General features: G+C 46.7%; 1 protein-coding gene across 1 annotated transcript in view; it reads left to right on the top strand.

The window, feature by feature from the left end:
* Positions 1-1,271: 1,271 nt before the first annotated feature.
* MDGA1 (MAM domain containing glycosylphosphatidylinositol anchor 1) overlaps positions 1,272-13,587 on the top strand; it is a gene marked incomplete at its 3' end in the record, with an annotated part of 232,098 nt that continues 219,782 nt past the window's right edge. The window contains exon 1 of the mRNA XM_072131647.1: positions 1,272-1,802. Coding sequence (XP_071987748.1) covers positions 1,736-1,802 — 67 coding nt within the window. The remainder of the gene's footprint in view (positions 1,803-13,587) is intronic.

Genomic DNA, 13,587 nt, shown 5'->3' with positions numbered 1-13,587 from the left:
AGGGGTGAGGGTGGGGAGGGTGGGGTACAGTCAGGGGTGAGGGTGGGGTACATTCAGGGGGAGGGTGGGGTACAGTCAGGGTGGGAGTACAGTCAGGGGTGAGGGTGGGAGTACAGTCAGGGGTGAGGGTGGGGTACATTCAGGGTGAGGGTGGGGAGGGTGGGGTACAGTCAGGGTGGGAGTACAGTGAGGGGTGAGGGTGGGGTACAGTGAGGTGTGAGGGTGGGGAGGGTGGGGTACAGTCAGGGTGGGAGTACAGTGTGGGGTGAGGGTGGGGTACAGTCAGGGGTGAGGGTGGGGAGGGTGGGGTACAGTCAGGGGTGAGGGTGGGGTACAGTGAGGGGTGAGGGTGGGGAGGGTGGGGTACAGTGTGGGGTGAGGGTGGGGTACAGTCAGGGGTGAGGGTGGGGAGGGTGGGGTACAGTCAGGGGTGAGGGTGGGGTACAGTGAGGGGTGAGGGTGGGGAGGGTGGAGTACAGTCAGGGTGGGAGTACAGTGAGGGGTGAGGGTGGGGTACAGTGAGGGGTGAGGGTGGGGAGGGTGGGGTACAGTCAGGGTGGGAGTACAGTGTGGGGTGAGGGTGGGGTACAGTCAGGGGTGAGGGTGGGGTACAGTCAGGGGTGAGGGTGGGGTACAGTGAGGGGTGAGGGTGGGGAGGGTGGAGTACAGTCAGGGTGGGAGTACAGTGAGGGGTGAGGGTGGGGTACAGTGAGGGGTGAGGGTGGGGTACAGTGAGGGGTGAGGGTGGGGAGGGTGGGGTACAGTGAGGGGCTCCTGGAGTCTCCGCACACATAGCAGCCGGCGGCTCTCGCATTGAGCAGGTGTCTCTCTCCTTCAGATCAGCGGCTGCACGGCGCCCCTAGTGGCTGACGTTGGAGGTGCAGGGCCATTCTCCGGGTGACTCTCAGCTACAGGGTTTTCGGTACAATCTCATCAGTTCCTTCATCCTGACCTTAGATTTAGGAGGGAGCCCAAGGCCTGATGCCTGAGCCCCCCTGGCAGGGAGACTGTGGGGGCTGCAATTCATTTGGAAGCAACAAGTTCGGGGACTGTGGAAGTTAACCCCTTCCCTGCCGGGCCCCCCGTACAGAGAGTCTTGTGTGGGCAGTTGTGCCCCCTCCTGGCCCAGCAGATGAGGAGGAGGCAGCATCCCCTCTATCCAGGGCTGGAGCCTCTCTAATTGGTCCTGGGGGAGGCCCCGGGATTTGGGGTGGAGGCTGCTCCTCTCCTGCTCACATCATGTAATTGGTCTTCAGTCTCTTCATATAAACTGGAGGGAGCGCAGAGCACAGCGCACAGAGCACCGCAGCCGCAGCTCCTCCACAGCTGCCACCAGGATTAACCCCTGCACCCCCAGGATTAACCCCTGCACCCCACAACAGCCAGCTCCTCCAGCCCATGGATTAACCCCTGCAGCTCCTCCAGGCACTGGATCCTTAACCCCTTCAGCTGGACAGGATTTACCTCTTTGGAACTGTACAAGATTAACCCCTGCGGACTGCACATGCGCCCCCCTTCTCCGTGTGATTAACCCCTGCATCCCCGGCACCGAGGCTGAGCTGATGCTGGGAGCAGCCGACACTTGTTGCAGGATCGCGGCTGTGGTCGGGGGGTCTGAGATCTCGGGGGGTCCGGTGTGAGGACATCGGGGGCTGCACTTGGCGGAGTTGATGGATGTGCTGAGACTCCCCGGATTCCTGCACTGATCCCGGGCTGATGCTGCGGCCGCTCCAGCATGGAGATACTCGGGATCCTGCTCCTCACCCTCCTCCCCGGATCCGGCACAGGACAAGGCGCCTACGGTAAGGAGCGGGGAGGGTGCCCGGGGAGAGGGCAGGAGGGTGCCCGGGGAGAGGGCAGGAGGGTGCCCGGGGGGAAGAGAAGGGATCGGGGCGGCAGGAAGAAGGATGCCCGGGGGCAGAGCAGGGACCAGGGCACAGACTGGAGGATGCCCGGGGAGAGGGTAGGCACCGGGGCAGGAGGATGGAGTATGGCCGGGGAGAGGGTAGGCACCGGGGCACAGACTGGAGGATGCCCAGGAAGAGGGCAGGCACCGGGGCACAGACTGGAGGATGCCCGGGGAGAGGGTAGGCACCAGGGCACAGACTGGAGGATGCCCGGGGAGAGGGTAGGCACCGGGGCACAGACTGGAGGATGCCCGGGGAGAGGGTAGGCACCGGGGCACAGACTGGAGGATGCCCGGGGAGAGGGTAGGCACCGGGGCTGGAGGATGGAGGATGCCCGGGGAGAGGGTAGGCACCGGGGCTGGAGGATGGAGGATGCCCGGGGAGAGGGTAGGCACCGGGGCACAGACTGGAGGATGCCCGGGGAGAGGGTAGGCACCGGGGCAGGAGGATGGAGGATGCCCAGTGAGAGGGCAGGCACCGGGGCACAGACTGGAGGATGCCCGGGGAGAGGGTAGGCACCGGGGCACAGACTGGAGGATGCCCGGGGAGAGGGTAGGCACCGGGGCAGGAGGATGGAGTATGCCCGGGGAGAGAGTAGGCACCGGGGCACAGACTGGAGGATGGAGGATGCCCGGGGAGAGGGTAGGCACCGGGGCACAGACTGGAGGATGGAGTATGGCCGGGGAGAGGGCAGGCACCGGGGCACAGACTGGAGGATGGAGGATGCCCGGGGAGAGGGTAGGCACCGGGGCACAGACTGGAGGATGGAGGATGCCCGGGGAGAGGGTAGGCACCGGGGCAGGAGGATGGAGTATGCCCGGGGAAAGGGTAGGCACCGGGGCACAGACTGGAGGATGGAGGATGCCCGGGGAGAGGGTAGGCACGGGGCACAGACTGGAGGATGGAGGATGCCGGTGCCAATGCAGCTGCTGGAGCAGAGCGCAGGAGTCTAGACAGGAGTCAGAGAGAGAGAGCAGGGATCGGCCAAGTGATGGAGGATGCCCGGGATACTGCAGGTGTTTGGGCTGGAGGGTGCTCAGGGGCAGTACAGGAGCGCAGGAGAGGTGGAGGATGCCCGGGGAGAGGGCAGGTGTCGGGGATATGTGTAGGGCATAGCAGGGAGATGGAGGATACAAGGGGTGAGCAGGGATCGAAGCAGAGAGTAGACAAAACTCTCTCGGGGATAGTGCAAAAGTCCTGGCTAGGATGCCTGGGGATAGTGCAGGAGTCCAGGCTGGAGATGGAGGATACCCGGGGATATACAGGAGTCCAGGCTGGAGATGGAGGATACCCGGGGATATACAGGAGTCCAGGCTGGGGATGGAGGATACCCGGGGATAGTGCAGGAGTCCAGGCTGGAGATGGAGGATACCCGGGGATAGCGCAGGGGTCCAGGCTGGGGATGGAGGATACCCGGGGATATACAGGAGTCCAGGCTGGGGATGGAGGATACCCGGGGATAGTGCAGGAGTCCAGGCTGGGGATGGAGGATACCCGGGGATAGCGCAGGAGTCCAGGCTGGAGATGGAGGATACCCGGGGATAGTGCAGGAGTCCAGGCTGGAGATGGAGGATGCCCGGGGATAGTGCAGGAGTCCAGGCTGGGGATGGAGGATACCCGGGGATAGTGCAGGAGTCCAGGCTGGAGATGGAGGATGCCCGGGGATAGTGCAGGAGTCCAGGCTGGGGATGGAGGATACCCGGGGATATACAGGAGTCCAGGCTGGAGATGGAGGATACCCGGGGATATACAGGAGTCCAGGCTGGAGATGGAGGATACCCGGGGATAGTGCAGGAGTGCAGGCTGGAGATGGAGGATACCCGGGGATAGCGCAGGAGTCCAGGCTGGAGATGGAGGATACCCGGGGATAGTGCAGGAGTCCAGGCTGGAGATGGAGGATACCCGGGGATATACAGGAGTCCAGGCTGGAGATGGAGGATACCCGGGGATATATAGGAGTCCAGGCTGGAGATGGAGGATACCCGGGGATATACAGGAGTCCAGGCTGGAGATGGAGGATACCCGGGGATAGCGCAGGAGTCCAGGCTGGAGATGGAGGATACCCGGGGATAGTGCAGGAGTCCAGGCTGGAGATGGAGGATACCCGGGGATAGTGCAGGAGTCCAGGCTGGAGATGGAGGATACCCGGGGATATACAGGAGTCCAGGCTGGAGATGGAGGATACCCGGGGATATATAGGAGTCCAGGCTGGAGATGGAGGATACCCGGGGATATATAGGAGTCCAGGCTGGAGATGGAGGATACCCGGGGATAGCGCAGGAGTCCAGGCTGGGGATGGAGGATACCCGGGGATAGTGCAGGAGTCCAGGCTGGAGATGGAGGATACCCGGGGATATACAGGAGTCCAGGCTGGGGATGGAGGATACCCGGGGATAGTGCAGGAGTCCAGGCTGGAGATGGAGGATACCCGGGGATATACAGGAGTCCAGGCTGGAGATGGAGGATACCCGGGGATATACAGGAGTCCAGGCTGGAGATGGAGGATACCCGGGGATATACAGGAGTCCAGGCTGGAGATGGAGGATACCCGGGGATAGTGCAGGAGTCCAGGCTGGGGATGGAGGATACCCGGGGATATACAGGAGTCCAGGCTGGAGATGGAGGATACCCGGGGATAGCGCAGGAGTCCAGGCTGGAGATGGAGGATACCCGGGGATATACAGGAGTCCAGGCTTGGGATGGAGGATAGTGCAGGAGTCCAGGCTGGAGATGGAGGATACCCGGGGATATACAGGAGTCCAGGCTGGAGATGGAGGATACCCGGGGATATACAGGAGTCCAGGCTTGGGATGGAGGATAGTGCAGGAGTCCAGGCTGGAGATGGAGGATACCCGGGGATATACAGGAGTCCAGGCTGGGGATGGAGGATACCCGGGGATATACAGGAGTCCAGGCTGGAGATGGAGGATACCCGGAGATAGTGCAGGAGTCCAGGCTGGAGATGGAGGATACCCGGGGATAGCGCAGGAGTCCAGGCTGGGGATGGAGGATACCCGGGGATAGTGCAGGAGTCCAGGCTGGGGATGGAGGATACCCGGGGATATACAGGAGTCCAGGCTGGGGATGGAGGATACCCGGGGATAGTGCAGGAGTCCAGGCTGGGGATGGAGGATACCCGGGGATAGTGCAGGAGTCCAGGCTGGGGATGGAGGATACCCGGGGATAGCGCAGGAGTCCAGGCTGGGGATGGAGGATACCCGGGGATATACAGGAGTCCAGGCTGGGGATGGAGGATACCCGGGGATAGTGCAGGAGTCCAGGCTGGAGATGGAGGATACCCGGGGATAGTGCAGGAGTCCAGGCTGGAGATGGAGGATACCCGGGGATAGCGCAGGAGTCCAGGCTGGAGATGGAGGATTCCCGGGGATATACAGGAGTCCAGGCTGGAGATGGAGGATAGTGCAGGAGTTTGGGTTTGGACTTACGTCTGCAGCTGGTAGCACTTTATCCTGGCACTTTATGCCCCATCACCTGTTCTCTAGGACCCCATAATGTTCTGGAAATGTTTCTCCCTGTGATCCTTAGTGCCCCCATCCCCTGCTCCCAGGGCAGGCTATGGACACCTGTAATGCTGACCCCTCTCCAGCCAGACAGCAGCATCTGAGCCTCCGATCCCCACAGCTCCGGATAGACGTCCCGACAACCAAACAGAAACTGGAACCCCACATCCGAGGGTCGTATCACCCACCTCACCCCATAAACCCGAGGCTCCTATTCAGGCAGAACATGACACTATAACGTGTGCCTAGCCTGGGAGCTGCTGTTACCCCTGTGCTGTAGTCGGGTCAGTATTCGGGTGACCTGAATGCAGCTGATGATCCTGGGGGTTGCTGGGTCACGTTTGTCTCTTACTGCTTTGATCTGTTATATTATACATTAGTGTGTTATAATATACCAGTGTATTATACCCTGCTGCACTGTGCATTGTCCTATACTGTGTGATATATACATTATAATCCACCATCTGCTTTGGGTATTATGCTACAGCTGCTTTATTCTTTGCTAAGCTATAGAACTGTGCATTGCTATATATTCCTATATACTGAGCTGTATTATACTACTGTATATATGAATTACATACTATTTTATAATATATAATGTACTATACAATATACTGAGCTATACCCTCCACTATACTGTGTTATACAATGCATTGTAGGCGCCATTCACACTGTACTGTAGTCTTCCACACTGTATAAAGCGATGGACTCGATGCTATATACATTATAATCTACAGTAGACCATTATAGTATAGTCTCCATCCTGGGCCATTCTGGACTATGTGCTATATATTACCGTCTGAGTATGGAAGGGGCAGCAGGTGACAGCACATGAGGTGTAATCATTATAATCTATACTATAGACACCCGCATACTGTGCAGGACAATGCTGAGCTATATACTGCCCTCTGATGCTATATACTGCACTGGATTGGGGGCTGTGTACTCTATTAATAGCAACTGGTAGTAGGGATCAGGATCATACGCTATAATCTATATTATTATATTATACTATAACCACATTCATACCTGCACTGATCAATACTGCTGTGATCAACTAAACTATACACTGTATACAGTGATCTCCTATGCTATATACTGTATACAGTTATCTACTACACTATATACTGTATACAGTTATCTACTACACTATATACTGTATACAGTGATATACTATGCTATATACTGGACACTATAGTGTAGCTTTGATCTACTATACTACATAATGCTGTGAACTACTATATACTGCATACTGTGATCTACTGTACTATATACTGTATACAGTGATCTTCTATACTATATACTGCTGTGAACTTCTATACTATATACTGTATACAGTGATCTTCTATACTATATACTGTATACAGTGATCTTCTATACTATATACTGCTGTGATATACTATACTATATACTGTATACAGTGATCTTCTATACTATATACTGTATACAGTTATCTACTATGCTATATACTGGACACTATAGTGTAGCTTTGATCTATTATACTACATAATGCTGTAAACTACTATATACTGCATACTGTGATCTACTGTACTATATATTGTATACAGTGATCTTCTATACTATATACTGCTGTGATCTGCTATACTATATACTGTATACAGTGATCTTCTATACTATATACTGTATACAGTGATCTTCTATACTATATACTGTATACAGTTATCTACTATGCTATATACTGCTGTGATCTGCTATACTATATACTGTATACAGTGATCTTCTATACTATATACTGTATACAGTTATCTACTATGCTATATACTGCTGTGATCTGCTATACTATATACTGCATACTGTGATCTACTGTACTATATACTGTATACAGTGATCTTCTATACTATATACTGTATACAGTGATCTTCTATACTATATACTGCTGTGATCTGCTATACTATATACTGTATACAGTGATCTTCTATACTATATACTGCTGTGATCTGCTATACTATATACTGTATACAGTGATATACTATACTATATACTGCTGTGATCTGCTATACTATATACTGTATACAGTGATCTTCTATACTATATACTGTATACAGTGATCTTCTATACTATATACTGTATACAGTGATCTGCTATACTATATACTGTATACAGTGATCTTCTATACTATATACAGTGATCTTCTATACTATATACTGTATACAGTGATCTTCTATACTATATACTGTATACAGTGATCTGCTATACTATATACTGTATACAGTGATCTGCTATACTATATACTGCTGTGATCTGCTATACTATATACTGTATACAGTGATATACTATACTATATACTGCTGTGATCTGCTATACTATATACTGTATACAGTGATCTTCTATACTATATACTGCTGTGATCTTCCATACTATATACTGTATACAGTGATCTTCTATACTATATACTGTATACAGTGATCTGCTATACTATATACTGTATACAGTGATATACTATGCTATATACTGGACACTATAGTGTAGCTTTGATCTATTATACTACATAATGCTGTAAACTACTATATACTGCATACTGTGATCTACTGTACTATATACTGTATACAGTGATCTTCTATACTATATACTGCTGTGATCTTCTATACTATATACTGTATACAGTGATCTTCTATACTATATACTGCTGTGATCTTCTATACTATATACTGCATACTGTGATCTACTGTACTATATACTGTATACAGTGATCTTCTATACTATATACTGCTGTGATCTTCTATACTATATACTGTATACAGTGATCTTCTATACTATATACTGCTGTGATCTTCTATACTATATACTGCATACTGTGATCTACTGTACTATATACTGTATACAGTGATCTTCTATACTATATACTGCTGTGATCTTCTATACTATATACTGTATACAGTGATCTTCTATACTATATACTGCTGTGATCTTCTATACTATATACTGCATACTGTGATCTACTGTACTATATACTGTATACAGTGATCTTCTATACTATATACTGTATACAGTGATCTTCTATACTATATACTGTATACAGTTATCTACTATGCTATATACTGCTGTGATCTGCTACACTATATACTGTATACAGTGATCTTCTATACTATATACTGTATACAATGATCTTCTATACTATATACTGTATACAGTGATCTTCTATACTATATACTGTATACAATGATCTTCTATACTATATACTGTATACAGTGATATACTATACTATATACTGTATACAGTGATCTTCCATACTATATACTGTATACAATGATCTTCTATACTATATACTGTATACAGTGATATACTATACTATATACTGTATACAGGGATATACTATACTATATACTGCTGTGATCTAATTCCTATCCTGTACAATACACTGATTTGGATCCTGGCATCAGGAGCTGAACTATAATGTGTTGTAATCTATAATAATACCGTGCACGCCAGCATATACAGTATATTATACACTACATACTACTGGACTATATGCTATATACTAGATAGGGCCAGAGTAGAGAAACCATAATACATATTATCCTATAATAATGCTGAGCATTAACCATTTAGCCGACTATTCATAATAATAACACAGCGCAGGATGATCCCTGTCCAACCATCTACTGAACTGTATCATCCATGGGAAGGAGACGAGAATAGAGCTGTAATAATCTATAATGTACAGTATAAGGGACCTGCACTGAGCTGTAATAATCTATAATGTACAGTATAAGGGACCTGCACTGAGATGTAATAATCTATAATGTACAGTATAAGGCTCCTGCACTGAGCTGTAATCATCTATAATGTACAGTATAAGGGTCCTGCACTGAGCTGTAATAATCTATAATGTACAGTATAAGGGACCAGCACTGAGCTGTAATCATCTATAATGTACAGTATAAGGGACCTGCACTGAGCTGTAATAATCTATAATGTACAGTATAAGGGACCTGCACTGAGCTGTAATCATCTATAATGTACAGTATAAGGGTCCTGCACTGAGCTGTAATAATCTATAATGTACAGTATAAGGGATCTGCACTGAGCTGTAATAATCTATAATGTACAGTATAAGGGACCTGCACTGAGATGTAATAATCTATAATGTACAGTATAAGGCTCCTGCACTGAGCTGTAATAATCTATAATGTACAGTATACGGGTCCTGCACTGAGCTGTAATAATCTATAATGTACAGTATAAGGGACCTGCACTGAGCTGTAATAATCTATAATGTACAGTATAAGGGTCCTGCACTGAGCTGTAATCATCTATAATGTACAGTATAAGGGACCTGCACTGAGCTGTAATAATCTATAATGTACAGTATAAGGGACCTGCACTGAGCTGTATTAATCTATAATGTACAGTATAAGGGACCTGCACTGAGCTGTAATAATCTATAATGTACAGTATAAGGGACATGCACTGAGATGTAATAATCTATAATGTACAGTATAAGGGACCTGCACTGAGCTGTAATAATCTATAATGTACAGTATAAGGGACCTGCACTGAGCTGTAATCATCTATAATGTACAGTATAAGGGTCCTGCACTGAGCTGTAATCATCTATAATGTACAGTATAAGGGTCCTGCACTGAGCTGTAATAATCTATAATGTACAGTATAAGGGACCTGCACTGAGCTGTAATAATCTATAATGTACAGTATAAGGGACCTGCACTGAGCTGTAATAATCTATAATGTACAGTATAAGGGACCTGCACTGAGCTGTAATCATCTATAATGTACAGTATAAGGGACCTGCACTGAGCTGTAATAATCTATAATGTACAGTATAAGGCTCCTGCACTGAGCTGTAATCATCTATAATGTACAGTATAAGGGACCTGCACTGAGCTGTAATAATCTATAATGTACAGTATAAGGGTCCTGCACTGAGCTGTAATAATCTATAATGTACAGTATAAGGCTCCTGCACTGAGCTGTAATAATCTATAATGTACAGTATAAGGGTCCTGCACTGAGCTGTAATAATCTATAATGTACAGTATAAGGGACCTGCACTGAGCTGTAATAATCTATAATGTACAGTATAAGGGTCCTGCACTGAGCTGTAATAATCTATAATGTACAGTATAAGGCTCCTGCACTGAGCTGTAATAATCTATAATGTACAGTATAAGGCTCCTGCACTGAGCTGTAATAATCTATAATGTACAGTATAAGGCTCCTGCACTGAGCTGTAATAATCTATAATGTACAGTATAAGGGACCAGCACTGAGCTGTAATCATCTATAATGTACAGTATAAGGGACCTGCACTGAGCTGTAATAATCTATAATGTACAGTATAAGGGACCTGCACTGAGCTGTAATAATCTATAATGTACAGTATAAGGGTCCTGCACTGAGCTGTAATAATCTATAATGTACAGTATAAGGGTCCTGCACTGAGATGTAATAATCTATAATGTACAGTATAAGGGACCTGCACTGAGCTGTAATAATCTATAATGTACAGTATAAGGGACCTGCACTGAGATGTAATAATCTATAATGTACAGTATAAGGGACCTGCACTGAGCTGTAATAATCTATAATGTACAGTATAAGGGTCCTGCACTGAGATGTAATAATCTATAATGTACAGTATAAGGGACATGCACTGAGCTGTAATAATCTATAATGTACAGTATAAGGCTCCTGCACTGAGCTGTAATAATCTATAATGTACAGTATAAGGGACCTGCACTGAGCTGTAATCATCTATAATGTACAGTATAAGGGACCTGCACTGAGCTGTAATAATCTATAATGTACAGTATAAGGGACATGCACTGAGCTGTAATAATCTATAATGTACAGTATAAGGCTCCTGCACTGAGCTGTAATAATCTATAATGTACAGTATAAGGGACCTGCACTGAGCTGTAATCATCTATAATGTACAGTATAAGGGTCCTGCACTGAGCTGTAATAATCTATAATGTACAGTATAAGGGACCTGCACTGAGCTGTAATCATCTATAATGTACAGTATAAGGGACCTGCACTGAGCTGTAATCATCTATAATGTACAGTATAAGGGACCTGCACTGAGCTGTAATCATCTATAATGTACAGTATAAGGGTCCTGCACTGAGCTGTAATAATCTATAATGTACAGTATAAGGGACCTGCACTGAGCTGTAATCATCTATAATGTACAGTATAAGGGACCTGCACTGAGCTGTAATCATCTATAATGTACAGTATAAGGGACCTGCACTGAGCTGTAATCATCTATAATGTACAGTATAAGGCTCCTGCACTGAGCTGTAATAATCTATAATGTACAGTATAAGGGACCTGCACTGAGCTGTAATAATCTATAATGTACAGTATAAGGCTCCTGCACTGAGCTGTAATAATCTATAATGTACAGTATAAGGCTCCTGCACTGAGCTGTAATAATCTATAATGTACAGTATAAGGCTCCTGCACTGAGCTGTAATCATCTATAATGTACAGTATAAGGGACCTGCACTGAGCTGTAATAATCTATAATGTACAGTATAAGGGTCCTGCACTGAGCTGTAATAATCTATAATGTACAGTATAAGGGTCCTGCACTGAGATGTAATAATCTATAATGTACAGTATAAGGGACCTGCACTGAGCTGTAATAATCTATAATGTACAGTATAAGGGACCTGCACTGAGATGTAATAATCTATAATGTACAGTATAAGGGACCTGCACTGAGCTGTAATAATCTATAATGTACAGTATAAGGGTCCTGCACTGAGATGTAATAATCTATAATGTACAGTATAAGGGACATGCACTGAGCTGTAATAATCTATAATGTACAGTATAAGGCTCCTGCACTGAGCTGTAATAATCTATAATGTACAGTATAAGGGACCTGCACTGAGCTGTAATCATCTATAATGTACAGTATAAGGGACCTGCACTGAGCTGTAATAATCTATAATGTACAGTATAAGGGACATGCACTGAGCTGTAATAATCTATAATGTACAGTATAAGGCTCCTGCACTGAGCTGTAATAATCTATAATGTACAGTATAAGGGACCTGCACTGAGCTGTAATAATCTATAATGTACAGTATAAGGGTCCTGCACTGAGCTGTAATAATCTATTATGTACAGTATAAGGGACCTGCACTGAGCTGTAATCATCTATAATGTACAGTATAAGGGTCCTGCACTGAGCTGTAATAATCTATAATGTACAGTATAAGGGACCTGCACTGAGCTGTAATAATCTATAATGTACAGTATAAGGGTCCTGCACTGAGCTGTAATAATCTATAATGTACAGTATAAGGGACCTGCACTGAGCTGTAATCATCTATAATGTACAGTATAAGGGACCTGCACTGAGCTGTAATCATCTATAATGTACAGTATAAGGGACCTGCACTGAGCTGTAATCATCTATAATGTACAGTATAAGGGTCCTGCACTGAGCTGTAATAATCTATAATGTACAGTATAAGGGACCTGCACTGAGCTGTAATAATCTATAATGTACAGTATAAGGGACCTGCACTGAGCTGTAATCATCTATAATGTACAGTATAAGGGACCTGCACTGAGCTGTAATAATCTATAATGTACAGTATAAGGGACCTGCACTGAGCTGTAATAATCTATAATGTACAGTATAAGGGACCTGCACTGAGCTGTAATCATCTATAATGTACAGTATAAGGGACCTGCACTGAGCTGTAATAATCTATAATGTACAGTATAAGGGACCTGCACTGAGCTGTAATAATCTATAATGTACAGTATAAGGGTCCTGCACTGAGCTGTAATAATCTATAATGTACAGTATAAGGGACCTGCACTGAGCTGTAATAATCTATAATGTACAGTATAAGGGTCCTGCACTGAGCTGTAATAATCTATAATGTACAGTATAAGGGACCTGCACTGAGCTGTAATAATCTATAATGTACAGTATAAGGGACCTGCACTGAGCTGTAATCATCTATAATGTACAGTATAAGGGACCTGCACTGAGCTGTAATAATCTATAATGTACAGTATAAGGGACCTGCACTGAGCTGTAATAATCTATAATGTACAGTATAAGGGACCTGCACTGAGCTGTAATAATCTATAATGTACAGTATAAGGGACCTGCACTGAGCTGTAATCATCTATAATGTACAGTA

This window comes from Engystomops pustulosus, unplaced genomic scaffold (genome assembly GCF_040894005.1).
Source record: "Engystomops pustulosus unplaced genomic scaffold, aEngPut4.maternal MAT_SCAFFOLD_114, whole genome shotgun sequence".
Taxonomy (NCBI): domain Eukaryota; kingdom Metazoa; phylum Chordata; class Amphibia; order Anura; family Leptodactylidae; genus Engystomops; species Engystomops pustulosus.
The sequence above is the reverse complement of the archived record's forward strand: the minus strand, read 5'-3'. Positions and strand labels throughout refer to the sequence as shown.